This window comes from Pogoniulus pusillus, chromosome 12, assembly GCF_015220805.1.
Source record: "Pogoniulus pusillus isolate bPogPus1 chromosome 12, bPogPus1.pri, whole genome shotgun sequence".
NCBI lineage: Eukaryota > Metazoa > Chordata > Aves > Piciformes > Lybiidae > Pogoniulus > Pogoniulus pusillus.
Window position 1 is genome coordinate 20,972,074 of NC_087275.1, and position 27,686 is coordinate 20,999,759.

At 42.8% G+C, this 27,686-nt stretch overlaps 1 protein-coding gene across 4 annotated transcripts; it reads left to right on the forward strand.

Annotated features, from left to right (window-relative positions):
- Positions 1-1,056: 1,056 nt before the first annotated feature.
- On the forward strand, positions 1,057-12,695 carry NDUFV3 (NADH:ubiquinone oxidoreductase subunit V3). 4 transcript variants are annotated; one of them, XM_064152598.1, is made up of 5 exons: positions 1,057-1,173; positions 1,455-1,545; positions 7,345-7,449; positions 7,753-8,283; positions 12,429-12,695. In XM_064152598.1, the coding sequence occupies exons 1-5, from the start codon at positions 1,126-1,128 to the stop codon at positions 12,593-12,595; spliced, it is 942 nt and encodes a 313-aa protein (XP_064008668.1). In that variant the 5' UTR covers positions 1,057-1,125; the 3' UTR covers positions 12,596-12,695. The 4 variants fall into 4 exon arrangements, with proteins under 4 accessions (XP_064008668.1, XP_064008669.1, XP_064008670.1 ...); XM_064152599.1 differs by lacking the exon at positions 7,345-7,449 and having other exon boundaries at positions 1,058-1,173; XM_064152600.1 differs by lacking the exon at positions 7,753-8,283 and having other exon boundaries at positions 1,059-1,173.
- The last annotated feature ends 14,991 nt before the right edge of the window (positions 12,696-27,686 follow it).

Consider the following 27,686-nt stretch of genomic DNA (forward strand, 5'->3'; position numbering starts at 1 on the left):
GTCTTTTTGAACTTCATGAGGTTGGCTTGAGCCCACCTCTCCAGCCTGTCAAGGTCCCTCTAAACGGTTCCTTCCAAGCCAGACCATTTTATGATTCTATGATGCTGGGCTGCCTGATCCAGTGCTTGACAACCCTTACAGTGAAGAATTGTTTCCCAATGTTCAACCTAAACCACCCCTGGCACAACTTGAGGCCATCTTCTCCTGTCCAATCAGTTTTTACTAAGGAGAATACATTGACACCCGTTTCTCTACAACCTCCTGTCATGTGTTAAGTTAATTCTGGGAATGTGTGTATTCAATATTATGTTGCCGCCATGGCAGCATCGAAATGAAAGTGGCTGGCTGGAGCAAAGCTTCTGGTTGCTCTTTTCCAGTTTCCAGTTTTGGGGTGTTGGTCCTTTCAGCTGGGTGGGCTGTGGCTCAAGGGGTTGGGGAGCTCACTGGCTTCTGATGCTGTTTCTGCATTTTGCTGCACTTTTCTACAATAGGCTAAGGTCATTGTGCATTATATTACCTCATTAGATGCCTTATCTCAACCTAGAGGATTTTTTGTGTGTGTTATTTTCCCTCCTGGGAGGCTGGAGGGGGAAGGGTCTTGCTTGGCATGACCTCTGTTAACACAGGACACCTTTCAGGTAGTTGTAGAGAACAAGAATGTCCCCTCTTTGCCCTTTTCTCCAGGCTAACCAACTCCAGTTTCTTCTGTTGCTGCTACGAGGATTTGTGCTCTAGACCTTCTACAAGCTTCATTGCTTCCTGCTACAGGCTAGGGTGCTGCTGGTCTTCTTGGCCACCTGTGCACACTGCTGGCTCATGTTCAGATGGCTGCCAACCAGCACCCCTCGCTTCTTTTCTGCAGGGCAAATTTCCAGCCACTCTGTTTCAAACCTGTGGCGTTTGATGAGGCTGTTGTGACCCAGGTGCAGGGCCCGGCACTTGCCCTCGTTGAACGTCACGGAGCTGGCCGCAGCCCGCCCAGCCAGCCCGCCCAGGCGCCTCTGAGCGCACCGGCAGGCGCCTGCGCAGCGCCGGCGGCAACGGGGCGGGGGCGGGGCCTGATGAGGCTCCGCCCTTCGGGGGCGGTGCCGGAGGTCACGGAGCTTGGAGTGGGCCCTTGTCAAGATGGCTGCTCCCTCACTGCTGGGCTGCGGCCGGGCAGCGACCCGCAAGGTACGGGGCAGGAGGGAGACCGGTCTGGGGTGGGGAGAAGGGTAGGGAATAGTTGCTCGGCTCCGCTCGGCGGCAGGTATCCGGCCAGTCACATCCCTTCTCCCGAGTCGGCGGCACCTGCGCCACGGGCCCGGGGAGGAGCAGTGCGCATATGCAGGCTCAGCGACGTTTGCCCGAGGAGGTGGTGGGGTCACTGCTCCAGGGATTTCTCCAGGTCCTCTTGTGCCCCGGAGGTCATTCGTGTGCCACTTCGTTTATTTGTTTTATGTGGTGCCTTGCAGGTGTTGCGGCTGGAGGCCCGGGGGCTGGCAGGGGCGGCCCCCTCCGCGGCGTTGTGCACCAGGCCGGCAGGCTCCGGGACGCCGCCAGCGAGTAAGATGTGTGCTTTGTTGTGCGGGGGGGGGGGGGTGTCAGTAAAGGCAAATGCGCCTGTAGCTGCTCGTAGGAGCGGCTCTCTTTCTTTCTGGTGATAAACCAGCGAGGGAGCTAACCTCCTCCCCCTGTAGCTGCCATCCCCGAGAGACTTCTGCCCCCCCTTGCTGGTGCCCACACCGTAATGGTTCATCTCCCTGTCAGACTGGTGAGCACCCGTCTGAGGGGTCAGGTCTCTCTGATTGCCGTTAGAAAGGCAAGAACTTGTGACCGCGACTCCAAACTGCTGCTATGTAAGACAAATAAATGAAAGTTTTTAGAGATGTAACTATGAATTTCTGTTGAAATGTACTGTAGAGTAAGAAAACTGAAGATCTGATAGGAATGCAGCTATGGAGAGTATATTTTTATTTGTAGATTATGCTACAAGATTGACACTTCTTCTCTGTTAACCTTCACCTTGCTATATTAGCAGTTGTGATGCTTTAGCAGACTTAGAGAGCTATAATTACATCTGTCTTAACATAAAGAGGCTTTGCAGGTTGCCTAAAAATTGATGAAAATGAGGGTAGCAAGTTACTTTTTAAAATGAGGCAAACAGTCTAGTTTTGAAATTAAAATATCCTCCCTTTTCTCTCAAAATGTGTTTAGATTATGAGGGTCAAAAAGAAACATGTTTTACAGAAAGAGACTTGCAAGACATGAATATCTGCTCCGGGCATCAGTATTGAGAAGCTGTAAAAAATTACCATGGTCCTGTTGGTGTTAAATATAGTTGTAAAACATTTTTCCCCATAGGTTGGACCTGGGTTTGGCTATTCCAGTACATTCAGCATTCAGAAGTATCCAAACACCTTCTGTCCCTGTCCAAAGTCAAACCATGAATAGAAATTTCTAAGGAGGATGCTTTATGCAAACTACTGTTTGCAGATAGAGGCTCACTGATTCAGTGAGTAGGATTCCCATTCCCAATTAGTGATCCAGGTACTTAAACAGCAAAACTCCATGGTGCCACGTGTGGAAGTGATCAGAGTTGTTGACAGCTGTTAAAAAGATCACTGAAAGAGTATTTGAATGAAGTCACCTGGCTTCTATTGTTAGCTTCTCAAATGCCAAGGAAGATAAAAGCTTTGTTGTTCAATTAAGGCAGCTTTTGCTGCATAGAATGATGTAAGCTTGATTGAACAACTAATCACTTTATCATACATTTTCTGCATTATTTTAAACACATTTAAGATGCATTTTGCACCAATTTCTAGATTCACTGCTCTGCAGCTCTGATTTCAGATGTCAGGAGACCTCTTAGGCCACCTTTCAGCCAGCTGCTCCCCCTGCAAGTGGTTGAGGTTAAGGTGTGTGGAACAGCTGTCTTTTTCAGATTCCATCTGGAACAGGGTGTGCAGATTTTCTTTGCTTTGATAAAATGGTCATGCTTACTTACAAAGTAAGTGATGGGGAATACACCTGTAATTTCTGTATGCTTCCTTTCTGAAGTGCAGACATGTTCTAAATGTGTTCCAATAATGACACTGCTGTTACAGGGATTGGTAAGAATGAATCTGGGAGTGATGGTCTTGTTACTGATTTAGGTGTACTGTTTGGGGAAAGGAATGCAAATACAGATCAGGTGGTAAGAAGTTTGAAGTATCTGAACTAAAGAGCCCATACCAGTTGTATTAGACTTTATGATTCACAGCTGAAGGGCATTGCATCTTCACATGTCCAAGTATCACTGTTTGGAGTAGTTTTCCAGTAACACCTACTGTTCATGGTCAAGTTGAATATTATCTGCCTTGTAGGTTTCTTAAGACATCTTAACATTAATAGTTCTTCAACTTTTGCTCAGCTTTCACTTGTCTGTCACCCCTTTGGGCATTCCCTGTTAGTTTGACCTTCCTCTGCTTCTTCAAAGAGCTCTTCAATCCTGAGTGGTGTCTCCTTGTCTATTAGTTTCTACAGGCTGCTCTTTGGCTATGTTAGACAGTGAAAAGAGTCAAGCTTCTTTCAAAGGTGGCTGCCCATCCTCCTACTTGCCTCTGTTGTCTCTCCCTGCCCTGCACCTTCCCTCTGGCAGAAAGAAGTGTCATTCTGAAATGATTCAGAAGTATTAGCTATATAGTAAACTGATGTATTTTCATTAAGAATTCTTTCTTAGTTACTTTGGTTTTACTATCATGTGTCATTCGGCTTCATATTTCTTCTGTGACATTTTCATTTGGGCATTGCTAAAGACTTGCTTCTATTCAGAACTAATTGTAGTAACTCCTTGGATCATACAAAGTATTTACTGTAAAATACTAGCAAGGGGGGAAAATTGCATCGCCTTTATGGCCTTGTAAGGTAGATCTGGGTTGCCAAATTGTGCAGATTTCCAGTAAAATGGAACTCTGTAGTACTACACTGCCAGTTGGAATCGTTGGAACTCATAATGGAACTGGCTTTGCCATAGAAAATTTCAGCAGTGGTCTACATTCTTAACAGACCATCCTAGTCTGCTCCTAGTCCTCTTTGTCTTCCTGTTTTCTGTAACCACAACAGCACTGGTGGTTGATCAGCCTCTTGAGGATATAGTTGACACAAGTATCCAAGGGGTATTTGGTATGGAGGATGAGACACTTGGTGCCTTAGTGGGCAATAGGTTGGACTGGATAATCTTGGAGGTCTCTTCCAACCTGGTTGATTCTATGATTCTATTCCATGAAAGCCTGAAAGTTGCTGCTTTCTCTTCAACTGCTGGCCTCTTGTCTTTAGCGTAATGAAGAGGACTCAAAAGAAAAATTGAAAAGAAGTGGACACTGTAAACTGGAGGACATAAAGTCTTGGGAAAATGATGTTAAACTGTATTAGACACAATTCTGTTGGTAGCTCGCATGGACACTTTCACCTGTGGCTTCATGTATCTCTTACTCTGCTACTTTGTGTCTTAGGAGTCATTCCCTCCTTGCTGCTTTGACTATTGCCAAGAGGCTGGCTATTGCTTTATCTGTTTATGGTCTCTTCTGCTTCACTGGCTCGTTCTTAGACAAATATTATCTCTGTAGCATCATATTTGAAGAGCTCAGCTAACAAGCTATCTTAATGTTCATCTGAGATAGGAAGGTGTCTGTAAACCATTTTCAGTGAAGCACTAAGAAAAATGGTACTTGTAGGGAGTCTGGCAAAGCAAGCAGCAAAAGGCATCCTATGAGTTTCAGCACTGCAGCAGTGAAAAATGTTAAGTGCTAATTAGAACTCTATTTATCTTAAAAGGTCTTAAAACTTTGTGCTTCATAATGCCTATAGAATAAAGACATCTCTTGTTTTGCTTTTTGTACCAAACTGAGAAAGTTTGGTGAGGGGTTAGAGTTAGGATTAGGGTCTGTTGGGGTTGGGTTTAGGGGTTAGGGTTAGTCGGTTGGGGTTAGGGGTTCAGGTTAGGGTTGGGGTTAGGGATATGGGGTTAGGGGTTAGTCCATTAGGGTTAGCGGACGGTGAGCGCGTTAGGGTTTAGGGGGTTAGGGGTTAGAGGGTTAGGGTTAGTGGACGTTGAGTGGGTTAGGGTTAGGGGTTAGTGGGCTAGGGGTTGGGGTTAGGGCAGGGGGTTGGGGTTAGAGTTAGGGTAGGGGGTTGGGGTTAGGGTTTAGGGATTAGGGTGACAGTATAGGGGTTAGGGTGAGGGTTAGGGTTAGGGGTGAGGGCTAGGGGTTACGGTTGGGGTTGGTGTTAGGGGTTAGGGTTGGGTTTAGGGTTCAGGGTTAAGGTTTAGGGTTGGGGTATGGGTTAGGGTTTAGGGTTATTGTTAGGGGTTGGGGTTAGGGTGAGGGTAGGGGTTAGGGGTTGGTGTTAGGGGTGAGGGTGAGTGTAGGGGTTAGGGCTAGGGTTTGTGATTGGCATTTGGGGTTGGGGTTAGGGTTGGGGTTAGGGTTAAGGTTTTAGGTTTATGGTGAGGGTTAGGGTTTGGGTTGGGGGTTGGGCTTGGGTTTGGGGTTAGGGTTAGGGGTGAGTGTGAGGGTTAGAGTTCGGGGTTAGGGTTAGGGTCCGGGTTAGGGTTGGGGGTTACGGTTAAGTGTTTAGGTTTATAGTTAGGGTTAAGGTTAGGGGTGAGGGTGCGGGTTGGGGTAGGAGTTAGGTTTAGGGGTTAGGGTGAGGGTTATGGTGAGGGTTAGGGCTTAGGGTGAGGGGTTGTGGTTAGGGTTTAGGGGTTAGAGTTAGGATTTTAGAGTTAGGTTTAGGGGTGAGTTAGGGGTTAGGGTTTACGGTTGGGGGTTAGGATTAGGGATTAAGGTTTAGGGTTGGGCTTTAGGGTGAGGGTTTAGGTTTATGGTTAGGGTTAGGGTGCGGGTTAGGGTTAGGGTCCATTAGGGTTAGGGTTGTGGTGAGGGTTATGATTAGAGCATAGGGTTAGGGTTTAGGGGTGGAGTTAGGGTGAGTAGGGTTAGGGTTGGGGTGAGGGTTAGAGGTGAGGGTTAGGGGTTGGGATTAGGAGTTAGGGGCTAGGGTTGGGGTTAGGGATTAGGGTTGGGGTAGGGGTTAGAGTTGGAGTTTAGGGGTTAGGGTGAGCTGTCTAGGGTTAGTGTTAGGGGTTAGGGTTTACGGGTAGGGGTTAGCAGTTAGGGTTTAGGGGATAGGGTTAAGGGTTAGGGTTGGGGTTAGAGTTAGGGGTTGGGGGTGGGTTTGGGTTTAGGGTTTACTGTTAGGGTTAGGGGTGAGGGTTAGAGTTCGGGGTTAGCATTAGGGTCTGGGTTAGGGTTGGCGTTAGGGGTTAGGATAAGGGGTTAGGGTTAAGGGTTTAGGTTTATAGTTAGGGTTAGGGGTTAGGGATGAGGGTGTGGGTTCGGGTTAGGGGTTAGGGACCGTTAGGGTACGGGCTAGGGTTGGGGTTAGGATTAGGGGATAGGGTTGAGAGTTAGGGTTGGGGTTAGGGTTAGGGGATAGGGTTGAGGGTTAGGGTTGGGGTTATGGTTAGGGTTTAGGGGTAGGGTTAGGGTTGTGGGTGAGGGTTAGTGGTTGGGGATAGGGTTAGGAGTTAGGGTTGGGGTTAGGGTTAGGGGTTGGCATTGGGTTTGGGTTTAGGGTTTACAGTTAGGGGTGAGGGTTAGGGTTCAGGGTTAGGGTCCGGGTTAGAGTTAGGGGTTGGGGTTGTGTTTGGGTTTAGGGTTTGCGTTTAGGGGTTATAGTGAGGTGTGAGTGTGGGGGTTAGGGTTTAGGGGTTAGGGTTAGGATTTTAGGGTTTGGATTTTAGGTTTAGGGGTTAGGGTTTGAGGTTAGGTTTAGGGGTTAGGGTTGGGGTTAGGGTTAAGGATTTAGGTTTATGGTCAGGGTTAGGGGTGAGGGTTTCGGCTAGGGGTAAGGGTTAGGGTTGGGTGTTGGGGTTGGGTTTGGTTTTAGGGTTTACGGTTAGGGGCAAGGGTGAGGGTTAGGGTCCAGATTAGGGTTAGCGGTTAGGGTTTGGGGTTAGGTGTTAGGGGTTCGGGTTAGGGGTTGAGTTTAGGGTTAGAGGTTAGTGGGTTAGGGTTAGTGGTTAGGGGTTGGGTTTGGGGTTAGGGTTAGGGATGGGTTTAGGGGTAGGGTTGGGGTTAGGTGTTAGGATGTAGGGGTTAGGCTTTATGGTTAGGGTTTATGTGTTAGCGTTTAAGTGTTAGTGTGAGGGTTTAGGAGTTAGGGTTTAGGGTTAGTCGGTTAGGGGTTGGGGCTAGGGTTAAGGGTTTAGGTTTTGGGTTAGGGTTAGGGGTGAGAGTGAGGGTTAGGGGTTTGTGACTAAGATCACTAATAAACATCAATATCAGATATAATGATGATCCTCTTTGTTCCATTTCCTAGATATAGTGACACCACAGGGAAGCACCAAGCTGCTAGCCATCAAGGCACCAATTGAATTCCCTAAAATGTTGTCTTCTAGTTCTCTCTTAGCATCTTCAAACAAAGGTGAGAGCATATCTAGTACTAACCTTGAGGATGCTTCCAAGCCTTCTGCTGAAGACTTGAGGATATTCATGTCAAGAAAAACTGCTGTTGAATTTCCTCAGCGAGTAGTTGTTTCTTCTGTTGAGGAGGAGGATGTCACTTCACCTGCAACAGAAGGAGGCTTGAGGAAGGAGTTAGTTGAGGAAGAAACTTCATCCAGCTCAGATTCAGATTCTAGCTCAGATTCAGAGGAAGAAAATGATGGTTCAGAAGTTGCCATTAAAACCAAAGGCAAGTTTCATAGACAAGGTTCTGTCTTTTCAGAAAACATAGCAGTAAAGGCATCAATGCTAGCAAAAGAGAACTTGTCCCAGAAATCTCAGAAAGAATATGTAGCTAAGAAGAAGCCACGCAAACCAGAAACTGGTGTGTCTCCTGTCAAGCAGGTCACATTTTCTAGAACACCAGTCAGCCATGAAATGTCAAAATCCAAAGCAGAAGACTCCAAAGTAAAATCAACTCCGAAAGAAGCAGGTCGAGAGAAGCTGGTCTTAGACCCACACATGGTTGAAAGCCAAGACCTGGGCAACGACACTTATAAATCTGAGGAAAAGTCCATTGGAACCCAAGTAGCAGCTATTGAGATGAAAGTTTCATCAGCAACTCAGGAAGACACAAAGCAGAAACTGGTATCCAGAGGAGAAGAAAAGAAGGTGAAGGAGGCACAGAAGTCAGCAGCTGCTCCTAAACTAGAAGAGACTTCTGAAAGCACAATGTTGGTAATGGGCACTACAGCAAAGGAGGAGACCATTCAAGAAGCAGGAGGCCAGGATGGAGAAGGGAGCACAATAGAGGGTACAACTTTAAACTGTTTGAACTGTATTGATTCATCTGGGTTAGGGCATTTTTAAAAGGGATTCTCTTTATACTGAAGCTACCTGTGTAGCAGTGACTTTCTGGAAGATAAATTCTTGTTCATTGCTAATTGTTATAAGCACTTAGCAACAGTTGCTTTTGAGTTATGTTGTGAAAGGAAGTGGTGTTCATTTCTCTGTGTTTATAGTTTCATAAACCTCAAACCAGCACAACCAGTTACTTACAAAATGAAAATGAGGTTGTTTCCACTAGGAGCAAAATCATAGGCTTTATATGACAAAACTTGTTTTCTCTCTCTTCTCAGAAGGGTTTGGTAGCAGCCTTTCTCCTGAGCCAAATTTGATGCCATCTGCTTTTTTGCTTAAATCTTGCTGACTTTTTAGTTTAGTTTGTTGTTTTTTTCCCCCAAAATATTTCAGTAGACTTTATGAAATCGTTGTCTAATGCCAGAAACAGGTATTGATTCTGAGATTGGTAGGTTGTAAGCAAGTCATGTTGAAGTAAAATAGAGTTGAGCTTATAACCCAGTTTTTGTAGCAAGTTGAGGAGACTGCTGTTTTTTTTTAGGAAAGATCATCATGCATCATATAATCATCTCTTTATACTTCCTTGTCTGACTTACTCTTCTTATTTACAGTTCTGTTAACTACTGATCTTGTTCTGTGATTTCAGTAGCAAATACTCCTGTCATGGTCTGTGGTGGCTTACCATTCTTGCCTTTCACTTCAGGCAGCATATCGTTCTTAAGATCCCTCTTCTTCTGGTTGCTGCTCTGAATTAAAGAATTTGTCTACTTGAACTAAAACCAGCATAATTGTAAAGCTGCTTGCATGTCATCCTTCAAGTGATGTCCTTGCAGAGAAGACTGGCAGTCCAGGTGAACAGCAGGTTGAATATGAGCCAGCAATTTGCCCTAGCAGCAAAGACTACCAATGGCAGTAACCTGGGCTGCATTAGGAGGAATGTTGTGAGAAGGCTGAGGAAGGTGATCTTTCCCTGGTGAGATGCAGCTCTAGTGCTGTGTACAGTTCTGGGCTCCCCAGTACAAGAGATGTGGAGCTACTGGAGAGTCCAGTGAAGTGCCACTAAGATGATTAAGGGACTAGAATATCTCCTCTCTGAGGAAAGACTGAGAGATCTGGGACTGGTCAGCCCAGAGGAGAGAAGGCTCAAGGGGCTTCTCATCAATGTTTGTAAATGTTTGAAGGGATAGTGCAAAGGAGACAGATTTAAGTCTTTTTAGTAGTAGCTAGTGACAGAACAACAGGCAGTGGCTACAAACCAATGCTTAGCATTTTGCCTCAACATCAAGAAACACTTTTTACTCTGAGAGTGACGGAGCACTGGTATAGGCTGCCCAGAGGCAGTGAAGTCTCCATCCTTGGGGAAATTTGGGAACTGTGTGGACATAGTTCTGGGCAGCCTGTTTTAGCTAACCTTACGTAGGCATTTAGAGTTGGACCAGATGACTTCCAGATATATCTTCCAACCTCAACCATCCTGTGACTATGAAGTGTCAGACCAGGTTCAATGATGAATAATTGCTGTTGTACATGGATTTCCAGGGTACAGTGTTGAGTGAAAGACTTGCCTTGGATTTTAAGGGGTTAGTCAGATTGTGATCTGGTCTGGTTTAAGAACTGGAAGGTAAGCTTGCCTTCTTTCCTGACTGCAACTCAAATAGTAAAATGTAGCCCTGTTTGCAAACAGTAGTTTTATTTACTTGTTCCTCCTTGCAGTCAGCAGTAGAAACTTTCTTAAAAAAAAAAAGGGAAAAGGCTATTTGTATTTATGCATAGGTGATGCTTCTCTCCCCATTCATCCACAGTGGAGTTTTAGGTGCTAAAGCATTTTTTCCCACACTGAAGCCACTGTGAAGACATGAAAAATTAGTTTGGTTGCCTTCCAGTATGAGAGAGAGGATTTGATCTTAAGAGGTTCATATTACTCAAGGCAAAGATGACAAATCAAAGATCTGTGAAATGGCCTCCTCTACTCTGATTAAACCCATATGACAGACTTTACCTGCATATCTGTATTCCTGGGGCAGTGCTACCACTGTCCCTCAGACCTATCATCATCATAACCACAACAGCAAAATTCTCCTAAGTAGGGCCTGGCTTTACTGAAAATGGCAATTTTAATGTAGGGGTGGTAAGGTTGTGAGAGCAGGAGATTTTCTGTGGGGAAGGTACTGGACGACTGCTGCAGTGGCTGTGGAGAGGGTTAGTACAGGCAAGTTCACATCCATTTACTGCTGGTGTAATATATCTTTGGGTGCTAAAGTGTCAAACCCAGGTACACTGCATCGACATCTCCAGGCATATCTTGTTCTTTCTTGCCTTCAAGGCCGCCTTTGAAAACAGTTGCTGCTTTTCCATGTTCAGTGTTCACACTTAATAATATCTTCTGTAATCTGCACTACTCTCCTTTCTTGTGTCCCTTTATTCATCTACTTCAACAGGGGCACAAAAGAGGTAAAAGCAATTTTTCCCATTCCAAACTTGAATGTTAAGGTGATGTCATCCATTTTTTTTAGAGGAGGCATGCTAAGCAGCAAAAACTGCTGACTTGAACTGCTAAATAGCAAAATAGGAAGTACCATGGTAACTCAGAAATACACCTCTGATTCATTTTGGAAGAACATCCTGTGAAATGCTTGCTCTTCAAGAAAGCAAGCATAGATGAAGTCTGAGGTATGATGAGAATGAGCTTGAAGAAATTTTTCTTTCAAGAAGCCAAGTACAGTATATTTGAGCAGGAAAAGTGAGACTCCATCTGTGATTCTTTCTGAGCATCTGTCTTTTAACTTCAGACACCTGTCTCGTGCAGGTTGAGTGTACACTTGCCTATGCTTGCTGTTCTTGGGGCTATTAGCAGTAAAGATTGTTTCATCTGGCCTTTATATCAGTAGTGTTGCCTTCTATGAGCTGTCTCAGTAGAAACTGAGCAGTAGGCACAGGGATATTTCCTTTCATAGGTTATGTGTGGTTTTGCTGAAACCATAGCTTAATACATTGTGTTTTATAAGCAAGTCGTGCTTAAACATCAGGGGTACATGCTCCTAAACTTACACCTGTTACATTGTAATAATCATGCCGTAATTGAAGGGAAATCCTGGTGTTCAGTTGCTTGAGCCCTTCTATTTTTATTGTAGACAACTGCATTACAGAAAGAAGTTTAATATGATCTGAACTAAACCACTACATAGAAATTTGAGACAAAGCTTTTCACTAGATTAGGTTAAGTCTTTCCTGTTGTTAAAAGTCTGGATATTTGAGGGGAAAAAATCAATATTGAGAGTGAAGTTTTATTTCTTGCAATGCCCTTGGTTTTAAAATCATTCTGTAAGAGGAAACCTTTATGTAAATGTTACTGCCTAAATTTGCATTATGTTCTAGAAGTGCAAGAATTACTGTTAGCTTTAATGTGAAGTAAAGGATTCTGAATAAATTTATTAGGTTATTCCTTTAGAAAGCAGAGCTGATACAAAGTACAGAAGATTATGTTGAGAAGAAAGGAAGATTAGATCCAAGGCTTGTGATATATTACTGGTCAATATAACCACATTCAAAATTAAACTGTGGAGATCTCAATAATTCCATCACTTCTCCCTATGAAAAAAATTCAATCTGTAAAGTAGTTCTAATAGCAGTATCTCATAGTCTGACATGATGATATATCATTTGTACTGCTTCTTTGCCTCTTCTGGCTTGCTAGGAATGTCACCTGCTGTTCTGGCTGAAGTGAAAACCAAGGCAACTATGAGAAAGCCAGGAAATGCAGACATATGTCTGCAAAATATAAATGAGACATTCTGCCCTATCCACCCCCAGCATTAGATGGTAGTTTGGATTTTAAAAGCTGTGCTGTATTGGGTGACTTGCACTGATTTCTGTTCCCCTACTGTGTACTAATATGCTACTTTAGGACTAGACAAGGTACCAGCAAAACTTAGTAAACTTATGCTTTTGTTATAGTTGCTGACCCTTTTTCTTCCTTTTTTATCTATAAATTTTGTTGGTTGGATGAGGGGTGAGCTTATGAAAGCTGGCTTAGTACTTAAGAATATTGCCCTCTGATGTGGCATCCTTATAGTCACCAGTTACTATTTGTTTTTGCAGAGACCACAGCAGCTGACAAGCCCGCCCCAGAAGAATTTGATAATTCTACCTACAAGAACCTTCAGCACCATGAATATAACATTTATACCTTTGCTGATTATATTACTATTCTCTCAAAATACAGGCAGCCTCAGCCATCTTCTGGAAGACAATCGCCAAGGCACTGAGACAACCACATTTAAAACATGTCCAGGCAGAATGATAAATTGTTCTATTTAGCTTCATCTATGTTATAAATCAGATAATAAATAAGTGCACAATAACTTAGCTTGTGCTTTTGAGCAATTCTTCTTGCTTCTTGGAGTCCCTCACTTCTTGACTGTTATGTATGAGCTGCAAATGAATCACCCCTGAATAAAAGTAGCTTTTCTACCTCTCAGCATATACTATTTGGTGATAGAATCATAGAATGTCAGGGGTTGTAAGTGACCTCGAAAGATCATCCAGTCTAACCCTTCTGCCAGGCAGAGTCACCTATACCAGATCACACAGGAGCAAATCCAGCAAGGTCTTGAATATCTCCAGAGAGGGAGACTTCACAGCTCCCCTGGGCAGCCTGTTTCAGTGTTCTGTCACCCTCACAATGAAAAAATGTTTCCTCGTGTTTCCATGGAACTTCTATGCTGCAGCTTCTACTCCTTGCCCCTTGTGCTGTCATCGGCATCACTGAGAAGAGCCTGACTCCATCCTCCTGTCACTAACCCTTTACATATGTATAAACAGTAATGAGGTCACCCCTTAGTCTCCTCCTCTCCAAACTAAAGAGTGCCAGCTCCCTCAGTCTCTTGTTGTAGGGAAGATATTTAAGTAATTCTTGACTTCTTCAGTGTCTCCAAACTTTGAAAACCAACCATGTCAAAGAACAATGATGGCCTTGTCTGTGTGCCATGTTCAGTATGTGCTCTGGTGTTAATAGGTGTTACCATTACTGGCACTGCAGCAGGCTGTTCTCCTTGCACACAAACATATTCCTAGCTCTGAAGGGGTTATATTTACTCTGGATTTAAGTTAAAATGATTGGCTGGAAACAGTACTTCTGTGGCAAGAGTATATGTTTTGTGTTAGTAGAAGAATGTAAGTTTATGTAACGTGATTGAAACATTTCAAACCTCTGCTGCTCTAAAGGGAGAACATACAGCTTTAATCTTCTGCTGGGGATTCTAGCATCCAGGTTCTGCAGTAATTGAAATAATTTCAAATGTGAGAGTCTCAGTGGACAGTTCCTAATGAGCTATACTGCATGGATTAAACTCTCAAAACCGACATTTTCCTATGGGTAGAACTGTTTGAATGCTATTTTAAAATGCAATGAAAACAGCACTCTGGTAAAATCAGCTCCTGGTACTAATTGTTCAGTGGTTCTATGTTTCAGTTCCCACTTTTTTTTGCTGCAGTAAAAGTTAAAATTGCTGTCCAGCTTCAGTCTTGCTCTGCAGAAAATGTGAGAAAGGAGGCACTTCTCAATGTATGTTATCAGCATTTACAGTTGGTCTCCGTAAATGTTGTATTTCCATCCTATTAGTAACAGTCTGCTGCCCTCTGGGAAAATGGCCTTGATGACCACCAGCTGTTGTGGGTTTAGTTTTGGCTTCTTGTTCATTTTGGGAGTTTTGGAGTTAATTGGTCTTTGAGCAATAGCTCCAGCGTTTTCCATCACCTGTCTGTATTCTTTCAAGCGACAGAGTATGCAAGATCAAAGGCGAAACAGAGTCAGCTTTAGGAGTCAATCTGGATATTGGGTGCAAATCCCTGGGTGCAATTAGTACAACAGATATTTTATACTCTAACTTGGCAAAAATGTAGTTAAGAAGGATCAAGAGGCCTACGTCAATCTGCTGTGTAGAATTCTAAGTCAGAAACCTCTGGCAGGCAATTTTATTGTCCTGTAAAAACTAAAAAGGGCATTACTGACTCTAACTATGAAATTTAAAAATCAGCAAATGTATAAATCCATGTGCTTAGGAATAAAGAGCAGAAAGTCATTTTGAGGCACCAGTGGTACCACATACACTGTACTTGTAAAAGGGAAAGAAATTAGCTGTTAACATAAAAATCATGAAAGAAAAAGGTAAAAAGTCTTCCTTTATTAAGGGCCCACTGGAGTGCCCCAATAAAACTGCTGTGTTTTGTTACTAAGACTCCATGTAGTAACCTGAACCTGGCATCTTGGATCTGATTTGGTGCTGAACTCTTTGTTTGCAACTATTTGTTCTGTGAGTATGGAAGGAGGCTCCAAACTGTTAGATATAATCTAAACAGGATTATGCATTTACTAAATCTACCCACAGTAGCTGTGGCTGTTAGCTGTTTGGAGTCAGAGTTGTTCAACCTTTTTATTTCTATAAGGAAGGTTGGTGTTTAAAACACTGCTATTAATCAGCTAAGGAGGAGTGGGTTGAAATAGAATTGTGTTTTGATTTCAGTCAACTCCTACACTCTCTTCAGATGCATTCTCAGCTCAGGAGATTGTGTCTGGATTAGGCATTTTGCTACCCTTGCTCCACAATTCCAGCAAAAAACAGTGGGGAATGCTCTTACTATCTGTGTAATTCTGCCTTGATGTTTTCTAGTGATCTTTTCTGCACCACTAAAATCAAGCTGAAAGTCAAATAACTTCATAATCTTCTGGTACAGGTGGTGCCTGTCATACATTTGCTCTGTTCAGTGGACCAGTCTGCTCTGGGAAGGGCAAATAATGTGAGGAAGGGCACTAAGACTTTTTTTCCCCACTGTTGTATTTTCCTGGACTTCAATGCAGAAGGCTTCATTTTTTTTGTGCTTGACTGTTATCAGATGTTACTGTGTTTTGAGTCATATGCTAGCATTTACATTTCAAGCAGGATGTGATATAATCTGCTCAAATTCTGTAACATTAGTAACTTCGTCTTGCTGTGCTAGGCACTTGTCAGATACAGTCAGGGACTCTGTGTAAAAGTATGTGTAATTCAGGATATTACATAATTCCTGGAAAACCTCAGATGTGAAAGAAATGAAGTCTCAGCTTAGTTTTTGTGAAAACCAACTTCAGAACCACCATACACTTCACAAGCAAGGTTTTCAATGTAAATAGTCTGTTACTGTGGGAGTATGTGAAAATCTGAGCTGTGGAATTCACTAATTTCTCATTAAAAAGATGAAGCAACTACTTGTAAGAAGGAGTAGTTTTCAAACTAGGTGTTTTGATTTATTTCTTTTTTTTTTTTACTATAGCAATCTGCTGATGAAATTACTTTTCATAATTTTCTTCCACTTAGATCTTTCAACAGTAACTGAGGAGCCCAGAATGTTCTGGACAGCAGTCAAAACCCCACTCATCCAAGGTCCAGAAGTAGTACTGGAAGCAGGGTTTATGGCAATCACTTTAGTCAAGACTTTTTTTGGTCCTTCTGGTGCTTCCTTTGGCATCCAGTCATGATAAGCACTATAAGGCTTCAAGATTTACTTTAAAATTTGGGAAATTAGACTTTTAACTGGGTGCATTTACAGATCTTCTGCAATATATCCCAAACTTTCAACCATCCACACATCCAGTGCCTCTCACTCTGGCTTCCTATAAACTTAAAAGCCATAAAACCCTGTCCCTTAGTCTTTTTTTCCTGACCACAAGAGATCAGCTAAGCTACTCTGCATTAATGTTGAATCTGCTCTTAAGATGTGATTAATAAAGTGGTGAGAAGTTTTAAGGCTGCCTGAGAAGAATGTGCAGGTCTTTCTACACCTACTCATAATACTGAGAACATGAGCTCCTAAGGGTCAGCAGACCATCCAGGTCTTCTGAAGATCAGTAGGAGAGCAGGGCTTCTTAGCTATATGATGATCAGAATCCCACAGCTCATAAGGTGCTTTGGTGAGATTTGTGATCTTGTGGCATTTGGGAGAAAGGGTAACAGAAGCTGGTGAAAAGAGCTTCTTGTCTCTTCAAAACTTTTAATTCCTGGTGGGTCCAATCAAGGACTACAGTGCAGTCAGTGAGTGAGTAAAAGGCATGCTCAAAAGTATTCTGTAGCACCAAAATATTAGAATCATCAAATTGAGGTTGGGAGGGAGATCTTGAGATGATCAGTTGGCTGCTCTTAAGCAGGTGCAAGTAGATCATATTCATAGAATCAAGCAGGTTGGAAGAGACCCCTAAGATCATCCAGTCCAACCTAGCACCCAGCCCTATCCAGTCAACTAGACCATGGCACTAAGTGCCTCATCCAGGCTTTGCTTGAAGACCTCCAGGGACGGTGCCTCCACCACCTCCCTGGGCAGCCCATTCCATGGCAAATCACTGTCTCTGTGAAGAACTTCCTCCTAATGTCCAGCCTGTACTTCCCCCAGCACAACTTGAGACTGTGTCCCCTTGTTCTGTTGCTGGTTGTCTGGGAGAAGAGACCAACCCCACCTGGCTACAATCTCCCTTCAGGTAGTTGTAGACAGCAATGAGGTCCCCCCTGAGCCTCCTCTGTCCTGGACCTTGTCCAGTTGATTTATAATAACTTCAGGGCTGAAGATTCTGCAGTATCTCTGGTTACCTTCTCCAGCATTTGAATACTTCCATTATTTAAAAGCACAAACAAAGATAAAAACAACCAACAGCAAGTAAAACCTTCACCTGCTACTTAACTGGGAGTTTTCTGATACTCATCCATATTACATGCCTGCCTTTGTCCTTTCTATACCTTTTAAAGAGGTAAAGATCCCACTTACTCTCTTTCTCAGCCTCCATCATTTCTGTCCCTTCAGGCTCATCTCGTCCAGTATACACCAGGCTGGTTTGCTCTTTGTGTGATCACAGTGCACCCTTCGGCACATCCCACTCTGTTCTGTGCCAGCACAGGTTACCTTAGTGGTCTCTGACCATCTTCCTCCCCACAGCTTATGCCTCAGGATATAACATGCTACAAGAGGGCTTATGTTAATCTTTCTAATTTTTATTATGGAATCTTCTGTGGTGAATGGGAAGACTTCTGTTCCTCAGGATGCTAAGCAATAGCAGCAGTTTGAGGCAGGCTCAGAGCTGAACTGTGTCCTGATGTAAAAAAATAAAAGAGGCAAATTAAAAAAATCTTGGAATTGTTCTTGGCCCAAGTATTCACTGCCTGTGATTTACAACCCTCCTATGCTGTTCTTTTGTGTGCACACAGCCTTAGATGAAAGGAGCTGACACAATAAGGGTAATATAGGCACTTTAGTACAGATCTTTTGAACGTTTGAGTGACTGAGTTTAAACCCACAGTGTATATTGTGTCTTTGTTTGTTTCTTTGTTTTAATTTTATCCTTTGAGACAAACTCCTCTAAACTGTCAAGGATTTCAATTAAAGTTTTTGGACTCTAGACAGAATATGCCATCAAGCTTCTAGGTCATCCTTCTCGTCTTGTATGGTTCTAGTTAAAAGAATTGTAAATACCTAATTAGGTTTTCTGTAATTCTGTAGTTTTGGTGCTTACATTGGATCATAGAATGAATGGTTTAGGTTGGAGGTGACCTCCAGAAGTCATCTCATCCAACACCCCTGCAATAAGCAGGGACATCCTCCACTAGATCAGGTTATGCAGATTCCCATCAAGTCTGACCTTGAGTATCTACAAGCATGGGGCCTCAACATGGGGGCCAGGAAACTCCAAACACTACCACAACTGTGTGAATGCACAGCTAGGGATATAAGTTTAAGCATCTGTGCTTATGATAGTAAGGTATCTCATGAATTTTGGGGCAGTGTATGGAGCCAGTGGGTCAGCTCAAATTTTATTTTGGTCACTTCTGCACTCTCAACAAACCTTTCACTGCATAGGAGGTTATCAGCACCATGGTTCTGTACATCTACAGTATGACAGAATATAGCCTATTTGTGTGTTATCTTCAACTACTCACAGAACCCACACCATGCATCTTAGTTAAAATTAATGCCTAAAATTAAACCTTTCACTGCAAAAGAGGTTATCAGCACCATGGTTCTGTACATCCACAGTATGACAGAATATAGCCTATTTGTATGTTATCTTCAGCTACTCACGGAACCCACACCATGCATCTTAGTTAAAATTAATGCCTAAAATGAAACCTTTCACTGCAAAAGAGGTTATCAGCATCATGGTTCTGTACATCCACAGTATGACAGAATATAGCCTATTTGTATGTTATCTTCAGCTACTCACGGAACCCACACCATGCATCTTAGTTAAAATTAATGCCTAAAATGAAACCTTTCACTGCAAAAGAGGTTATCAGCACCATGGTTCTGTACATCCACAGTATCACAGAATATAGCCTATTTGTATGTTATCTTCAGCTACTCACGGAACCCACACCATGCATCTTAGTTAAAATTAATGCCTAAAATGAAACCTTTCACTGCAAAAGAGGTTATCAGCACCATGGTTCTGTACATCCACAGTATCACAGAATATAGCCTATTTGTATGTTATCTTCAGCTACTCACAGAACTCACACCATGCATCTTAGTTAAAATTAATGCCTAAAATTAAACCTTTCACTGCAAAAGAGGTTATCAGCATCATGGTTTTGTACATCCACAGTATCACAGAATATAGCCTATTTGTATGTTATCTTGAACTACAGAACCCACACCATGCATCTTAGTTAAATTTAATGCCTAAAATCCTTAGTAGTAGTTGTAGTTTCTGCAGTCTGGGATGTGGTTCAAAGTCCCTATTCTAATCTGCATTGTTTGGTGTTTTTTTTTTATCAAGTCTGGATAAATAGTTTCTATAGCCATTTATATCCAGTAATGTGAAAAAAAAAAAAAGAGCTAATGAGGATTATTTGTGCTTGCTTTTTCTGTGGAATTATTTTTAATTTGTTTTCTGTTTCAGCCTCACCTCTCTCCATGAGAGAGGTTATGAGGTGCACTTGGTACTCTGGTTTGCTGTACACAGAGGAGATACACTTGATTTCTGAAATCTGACAGCATCTATCTAGCACTGTGGATGGAACATGCAAGCCTCAACACACCTTGTACTATGCAAATACTAATGTCTACTATCAAAGAAAGGGGCAACAGTTACTCTTCCCTGGAGGCTTGGAAAGGGACTTGAAAGAACCACTCTTTCATGCTTTAATTTCTCATTTTCAAACACTTTTTCCAAAAAGCACCTCCTAAGCTTAATTTAGTTTTAAATCATGCCAGGCTAGGCCTTAGAGATCACCTAGTTCCAACAGCCCTGCAATGGGCAGAGATATCTTTCACTACATCAGACTGCTCAGTACTGATGTTTCCAAAACTCTCCTGGGGTATCTCTAAAAGTGAGCTATATTCTATTGTTTGAGAACTGGGAGAAATATGAGGGGAGCTGGAAAGAAATGCAGAATACAGAAAACAGAAGGATAATATAGGAGCTGAGAGCAAGAAGGGTCCTTATGACTCAGGTATTGGACTGGCTCTGGACCATTTGTGAGACCCCTGGCTGCCTGCGTCATCATTGGCAAGCCACACCATTTCTTGCATTCTCATCCTCACTTTATAGATGAGGAGTTAGTGGTCCCAGCTCATCACGTCTATTTAGCAAGCCACTTGGAACAAAAACTTGTAAAAAAGGGGGAAAGATTTTTTTCTTACATCTTCTGTGTGGAGCAAGCACGTCGTTTAGAAACTCTGAGCTAGCTGAATTTCTCCCAGGAGACGCAGTGCTTACTAGCAGCATGACAAAAATACACTTTCAGATAGTTTGTGCAGAAATGCCAGCAAGTTTGAAACTGCATTCAGGCAATGGCAAGGCTGTTTAGATACAAAAAAGGCTTTACTACTGTTCCAAATACTTACTAGTGGAAGACTGTTAACAGACGGGAAAAAATGGGGAGGTGTCCAAAACCAGCAATCCACCCCGGTGAGAAATCCAGCTGCTGGGAAGTGGAATGGTGCTGGAATTCATACCAGGTTGTTGTCTCTGGACACCAGTCAATGGACTCCGTCTTTTATATCACCCTCCTATTAGCCATAAGGATTTGGTGGTTTTAAACTCCTTTTTTCTTGGTGGCTGGATATGGAGAAGGAGCTTTTTCTCCAAAGTCCTTACTGAAGAACCATTTCAAAGCTTTTTGTCCAGGGGAGAAACATTACTACTCCATTCCATTCCTGCCTCCTGAAGGACACTGCTGGGCAGATAAATATTATCCAGTCTACCTTTCTTCCAGCTGCTTAACTCCTGCTGTATGCCTGTTTCCTTCTGGGCTGCTTATCTTCACAGTCTTCCTCTTCTCTGAACAACTTTAGGATTTGCCTCTAGAATTACTGACTGTTTCCTTCTGCTAGTCTTGGGAAACCAGCATGTTTGAAAATCTTGAGAAAGAAATCCCATTCCCCCTCACCACCCCCACAAATTTGAGATAACTGTATTAAAGAGGAAAAAAAAAAAGAGAGAACTAAAGAAAGAACTAATTGGGAGCTCTTTTCCTTGACGTGAGCCATACTTTTATGGTTGTGTTTTTTGAGATTTTCCACATAGCCTCAAGGAATGGGGAAGCTTTTTTAAAGATTTCAGGTAACAACTACAAGATTCCAGCTGTTTGGGCCTCGGGCTCCATGATACTCCCTGACTTATGTGTGCTAATGTTAAGAGATTTGGCAGCACTTCAAGCAAGCGAGTGAAAACAACGTGTTTATTCTAAGCTTTGCTCTTGCCCTTTGACTCGACAGCGGCTGTGCAACTGGCCTGGCTGCTCCGCTTCGCTCTGCCGGAGCATGGGAAAAGGAGGAGCAGCAGCAAAGAGACAGCTGGCTGGCTGCTGACTTAGAAAAGACATCATTGCATCACGTCATGCTTGGTAAGTTATCTTTGCAATCAAAAGGGACAGGGTTTTCCCCCCCCTTTTTTTTTTAAGGAGGAGGTAGGTGCTCCACAAATCCACCATGGGGATTTGTCCATGCCCAGTAAATCACCCCATTCATCAATGGCCATTCATCAATGGCAAGGTGGTTTCTCACCCCTGAAATGTAATGCCTGTTTGGACCCTTAAAAAGAAGGATCTCTGCTGGGCTGCCTTTCAAATCCCCTTTAAGTGAACTGTTTGTAATCCTGTTAAGATTTTTGTCTTCGTTTTTAGTATGTGGATTGTCTGAATGGAAATACTAAAGCCAGCACAAGTAGTAAGGATGGATTTCCAGCAAAATAAATGGTTTGGATTCTGGCTGCAGAGAGGAAGCAGATCAAGAAGGGAAAATATTTCCTAAAAGTCACTTCTCTACCTGTAAAACTGTTCTGATAGCTACTACTTGTTTAAAACCTTCACTGTTTTGTAGCTTACTCATCCACACATACAACTCGGTGTGGAGTTGATTGACATTCTGCCTCTAAAGTGATAGTGGTTTTCTGAAGGGCGCTAAACTGAGACACGAAATACAGAGTAACACTGAATGGGAAGAAAGAGATTTCTGAGAATCCAAAGAGAGTTAGCAAATGGTAGATAACGAACCACCATGAAGTAGTGTTCACATGTGTGAGCTGCTAGTAAAATGATGGCTCTGGATGAATCTCATGAAAAAATGGCAGTAGCTTTCTGTCATACCAGGCTTTTGCCTTGTCTCTTTAAAACTCTTACAGCAAAACTCACAGGGAGGTATATCTTGCCCAGTTTGCATTTACTGTTGTAAAAGTATACATATGTAGAAGACTTACCAGTAGAAAATGGCATATGGAGCTCTATCCTTGAAGCCACTAAGCTGGTGAGTGTATTTACACCTATTTACATTGAGCGGGCTCAGCAGCTTGCATGAGGAATGTAATGTCCTGGAGGGCTGACTCTGTAATTTGTGGCTGTGCATATATTTCCTTCAGGAAACCACATCTATGTTTCTTTATTATGATTATTATTTGAAAGGCTTTTAACTACTCACAACTCCCATTTCTTTTTCCATGAGCCCTGCTACCCCATCTTCAATACTCAGACCTTTTAGCTTTCGAATCTTGGCTGTGGTGTTGAAGATCAAGTTGCAGGCTGGGGACATCTGGATGGTTTTGAGATCTGTGCATATCATAATCAAGTCTCTTAACTCTATGTTTTGAGTTCAGGTTTTCATTCTTACCCTGTATTTCTCCCCTTTTTGTATCCTCTCCATTTGTATGTCTGACACGACTACACAGAAATGTTTTCCTAACGCACGGTATGTTTTTTTATAGCTTTACATTCACTTTCTTTCCATCATCCCATTTCATGTTTAAATAGGTAGAATAAGTTAGGTAATATGTATACAGGGACTGCTCCACTGTGGACTGGAGCTCTTAAGTATCTCTGTTAACACATGCTGTAGCCAAAGAAGTTTACAGCAAGCAGAGGAAAAGGTTATTGTTGGTTGTAACTGAATAAGTATTAGGGTTAATATATATAATGTATAGGTCTATGTAATGGATAGTTTTTATTCATCATAAAATGTTCAAATGACTTGCAGATGTATGAGTGCTGCAGCTGTTGCAGAACTTGTAATGGCATTAGGCTCTGACTCAGAGAGCAGCTCATTTGCCAAGAGATTCTGGCAGTGGCTACAGCTGTGATATTCCCATTGAAAAAAGCACTGTCAGCAGCGGAGGTGATGATACAAAACTGGAGTATGAGACTGGGGCAAGGCTGGGTCTAGATATGACAGGAAAATGGGGTTCTGACAGCTTTCTTTTTTTTCCATGTTCAACTATATGAGTAGCATCCTACCCTTATGTGGCCTACTAAGAGGGTAGCTGGAGTTTATAGTCACCACAGATACTGCCTACGTGCAACTTACGTTATACTAATTGGGGAATGAACACAAAACACCAAACCTTCAAAAATGTAGAACTTGGCTTCTGAGCTTTAGAAAGAAAAAGCAAGCTACAGTCCTTGTAAGCAGACAGAACTGAATCTGACTGTGCAAAGGCAGTCAGTTACACACAGACTGTGCATGCAGCATGGGAGCTCAGCTACCTGCTGCCTGTGGAGACTGTGCAGTCAGGGAATATGCTTACTCAGGGGTCAAAGAAATGCCACTACCCTGTGGATGCATACAGCACTCTGAAATAGTACTGAGGAAGGAAAAAAAAACCAACCTCCTGCATGTTTTGTGATTGTTTCTGCTTGAAGAATAGAAAATAATGTGCTGAAATAGGCACACATTGTATATATGAGATGCCATACTGGGATAAACATGCTGGGTTCGATACTGCTTTCAGATTCCTGTGCGACTGGAAAAGCAGAAGCATGTCACTTTTAGAAGAGAATTGAAGAAGGCAGTACAAAATAAAAACATAGTTCTGACAGGGTTCAGTGATTGAGTACTCAGAAGGTAGGCCTGAGGGAAGCAAATCCTGAGAGACAGCTGAACTGTAAATCTCTGAAGTGGTGAGGGAGCATAGCAAGAGTCACCTCTCAATGAAGAGCAGACTTCGTTGCTGCCTTTTCTGGTGCTTTAAACTACTTACGGTGTGTATGGGTTAGTTATGAAATGCACTGCAATGCTGATTCTTGCTTTCTATGAACAGTTACAAAGCCATAAGCAGTATTGTTCCTGGCACTTTTTGAAAGGCCTCTGCTTATCACAGTGTGTTCTTTGTGACCCTGTTCAATGCCATATTTATGAAAGTAAAGCTACCAAGACATACAGATTATTAGAAAAGAAACACAATCTACATAAACTTGACTTACTAGATTTAAAATACAGAGGTTCCAACCCTTACTGATGTGACTTATGCCTTGCATGAGTAAACGGGAACGAGCTGCTAATAGTCCTCCTCTCTGGGACTCAAATTCCTTAGAGAAGAAAAAAAAAATAGCCAGCCATCATGACTGTGCTGGCTGTTGGCTGGAGCTGTGAGCTGGGACCAAGGTCTCCCCTCTTCCCTGTTAAGCATACTGCTCAAGAACAGGGTTACTCATTTGGTGTGGACAAATCTTGGTCAGCAGAACTTTACCAAAGTCCATCAATGGAAAGCAGTGGGCTTTTGGGCACACTAAGCAATTCACCCTGCTTCAGAGACTGCACTTCAGCTCCTTCCTAAGAGCACAATGTAAGGTCTGGGGCTTTCTGATGAAAGCAGGATGTGACTCTGCTTGGACGTAGGCATGAGAGCAATCAGGGCAAAGTACAAAGCAAATTGTATTTCTTAGTCTGGTTCTGGAACAGAGGTGCTTAAATAATTCTACAGATCATTGTTCCATCACCGTTTGTGCTGCTCAATAAATATTATATGTGATGAGGAAGCATCTCAGTAATGGATGGGTGCAGCTCCTGCCTCAGGAGGCCCTATGGTACGAGGCATGCTGTCTGTAGTTCTGTGTGATTTCATGCATCTCTTCTATGGAAAGTAGCTTAAATCTCTCCCTGTGAATCTACACTCCCTCTGGAAAGTAAACAGGATGTTGCAAACCAAAAGGAACTGAAAAGTCACTGCCCATCAGCCTTCATGTTAGATGATCCATGGAGGAGGTGGGTCTGTATCCTCAGGCATTGCAGAGCTTTGGAGGCATGCTTCTTGGGATGTGCCAAGTGTGGCACAACACATCTCTGTGTTGCAAACCCTCAGCCCTGGTATGATTGGTCCAGTCTTTCTCAGAGGAAGGAGCAGGCCTTGGAAGGGATACAAGCTTGACTCCCAGAAGCAGAATTGCATCGCTAGCATAGTGATGTATCTCAAGCTAATTTGCCTTGCCTCTCAGCCCACCAACTACCTTAGGCACAGCATGATGCTTATGTTACTCTGTTGCTTCCAGATCCAAAGCTATTTCTATCAGAGCCAATATAGAGATCTCTGTAACTAACTGCTCTGCAAGCTGTTGACACATCCTTTCTTTCCTAGAATATTTTCCCATCTATAAATCTTAGAAAGTGTATCTCTAAATGGGATCAAAAAAGGGAGTAAAGGAATTAATGGAAGAAGTTTGCCAGTGGCCATTGAATATGATGGTCTGATTCCAACTTTTGCTCTGAGAGGTGCTAAATCATTGACCTCAGAAACTCCTAAGACACCCTAGGGGAAGGCTGACCCAGTTGTTTTCATGATTCTTGAAGCACTTACTACTGGCCATTGCTGGACTCAAGGTAGTTTGACCAACATGTACACATGGAAGAAAGGAATGCCCTGCACTTAAGAACTGGGTACCAGCTAAATCCATCCGAGATGTCACACAAGCACACGTTAGCCTTGTGCTAAAGTGACAACAGCCCTTCATGTCGAGGAAGAGCCTGAAAGCATTAACAGGAATGTTGCCCCAGACAGCCGATTCGGAGATTGATTCAGACAGAATAAAGAGGAAAAGCTTCAAAAGGGGAAGGGCTCCAAAGAAGAAGAGCTTCAGCTAGATGTGGTGGTAGAAATATGTGTCACATCTGGAACAACAGTGTAGATGTGGATCTGGAGGATTTGGTGTAACTGCTGCAGTGTGGACCATCAGAGTCAGGCTTGTCTACTTTCAGCCCAAGAGTGGGTGTGCATGGTAGTTTCCACAAATCTCAACTTGGCAGAGATGAGAAGGGAAATGTTCGTGGAATGCTTTTGCCTTTGGCATTTCCTATTTGCTTTTAGCTCAGCAAAGGCGTCTGTGTGGAGCGCAGCTTTTCTTTTGCTTTGTGTTAGGAGCTCAGGTGCCTGGCTAGACAGTTGCATTAGGCAGCAAAGCACCTAATCCTTGTTGAAGGCCACCTAATCTTCTCGTCTTTCCTTCATCTCATTCCTTCAGATAGTCCCTTCATTATTTTTTCTCTATTTGCTCAGCAGTTGAATTCTTTCCTCTTCCATTTGCAAAAGAGTGCCAGGAGCAGGCTGTCTGGTCGGTCATTCTCACTCCCTGTTACCAACACTTCTTGGTTCTTCTGGGCTCCAAAATGCAGAAACTCATAAAAGCAGCTGGAAGTAAATGAGTAATGGAGAGGAAACACAGGTCTCTATGGACTGAAGAAAGTGCTCTGCAAACCAGCATCTGAGAACCTCTCATTAACGCTTCCTGGTTATTTATTCTGTATTTTCACTTTGCCGAATCCAATTCCTGCTCCAGCCGGTGGGAATTGCCCCACTGACTGCTGTGAGAGTTGGATCTAGCCTCTGATCTGGAATGTAAAACTAGCCCCATTGGTTTTCTTGTATTTCAGCTGGTTTCACTTTCTGCTTCTCAACTCCCAGAGTAACGTGACTGCATTCATAGCCATCCATGGTGAAAATCACACAAAATATTATCTTTTAATGGTCTTTGTAAAATAAACCCCAAGATGTCTATTAGCAATTCCACCTTTGTCCTTCTTACTCTGCTTTTGTGCCCTTTTGCTTTCTTTTTTTTTTCTTTCTTTTTTTCTTTTTTTTGTCCCTGCTTCCACAATGAGGTAAATGAAAAGATGTTTTCAGGACTAACAGGTGTTTGAACAAACTCTGCAGTCAAACAAGGTACTCCTAACTTTCAGCATAATTAAAAGCAGAGAGTTTGCCCTCAGAAAGTCACCTGTTTATAGTATCTCAAGTGGAAAAAAATAGATGTTGTGTTGTGAAAGGTGTTTGTTCCATCACCATGGGACTCCTCATGCAGTTCCCAGGGCAAGGCATTGCACATGAGGAGGTGACAGTGGATTTCTACATCACAGCTCAGTCTTCAGCTTGTAAATGGAAGCTCTTATTCTTAGAATAGCAGTTTGTTCAAATTAACATCTCAATGGCACAAGGGAAGTGGTACTACAGAACGGACAGAGATGAACATTATCTGAGAAAGCTTTGGGGTTTTATCCTCCAGATCACCCAAAATTCTTTCCAAGTAAGGCGTTAAGATACTGGCAATGCAGTGACTCAACCGTATAAACAGATGGAGTGAGTAGCATGCAGCTAGTGATTCAGCTAACGTACAGCTCTGGAAATTCAACTTTGATTTAACGAGAGGAGAAATGTTAAATAAGACATTTACAGTGTTTTCTTTTTAAGAAGGAGGCTTTAGGTGGATTGTATTTTCTACTGAACAGAGAAAGAGGGAAAACACAGGACAGTAACAGCTCATCAGAAAGATGGCATCTTGCTCCCTGCACAGAAAACTCCTTGCAGTAGTACTGCACTGCAGTGCCAGCTCTTGGTCCAAGCCCAAGTCCTGCTGTGGGACATGAGCTCTTAATTTCTGCAGAGGGAGTGTTCTCATCTGAGTTGCACAGATCTCCATGATCTAGTTCAAGCAAAGCCTGGCATTTATTTAGACTAAGCTAACTCATTAATTTCAGCTTTTAAACTCTTAAAAGCCATATCCGTTATGAAGTAAGTCACAGATTTTTCCCAGGCTCCTCCTATACCATGTAAAGTTGTGGCTGCAGATGTGAATGTGCTGT

Excerpts from the sequence above, each read along its gene's own strand:
- NDUFV3 (XM_064152598.1), top strand. The coding sequence starts at position 1,126 with ATGGCTGCTCCCTCACTGCTGGGCTGCGGCCGGGCAGCGACCCGCAAG. Across the intron at positions 1,546-7,344 it reads CTCCGGGACGCCGCCAGCGA|ATATAGTGACACCACAGGGA; the intron begins GTAAGATGTGTG and ends TCCATTTCCTAG. Across the intron at positions 8,284-12,428 it reads AGAAGGGAGCACAATAGAGG|AGACCACAGCAGCTGACAAG; the intron begins GTACAACTTTAA and ends TTGTTTTTGCAG.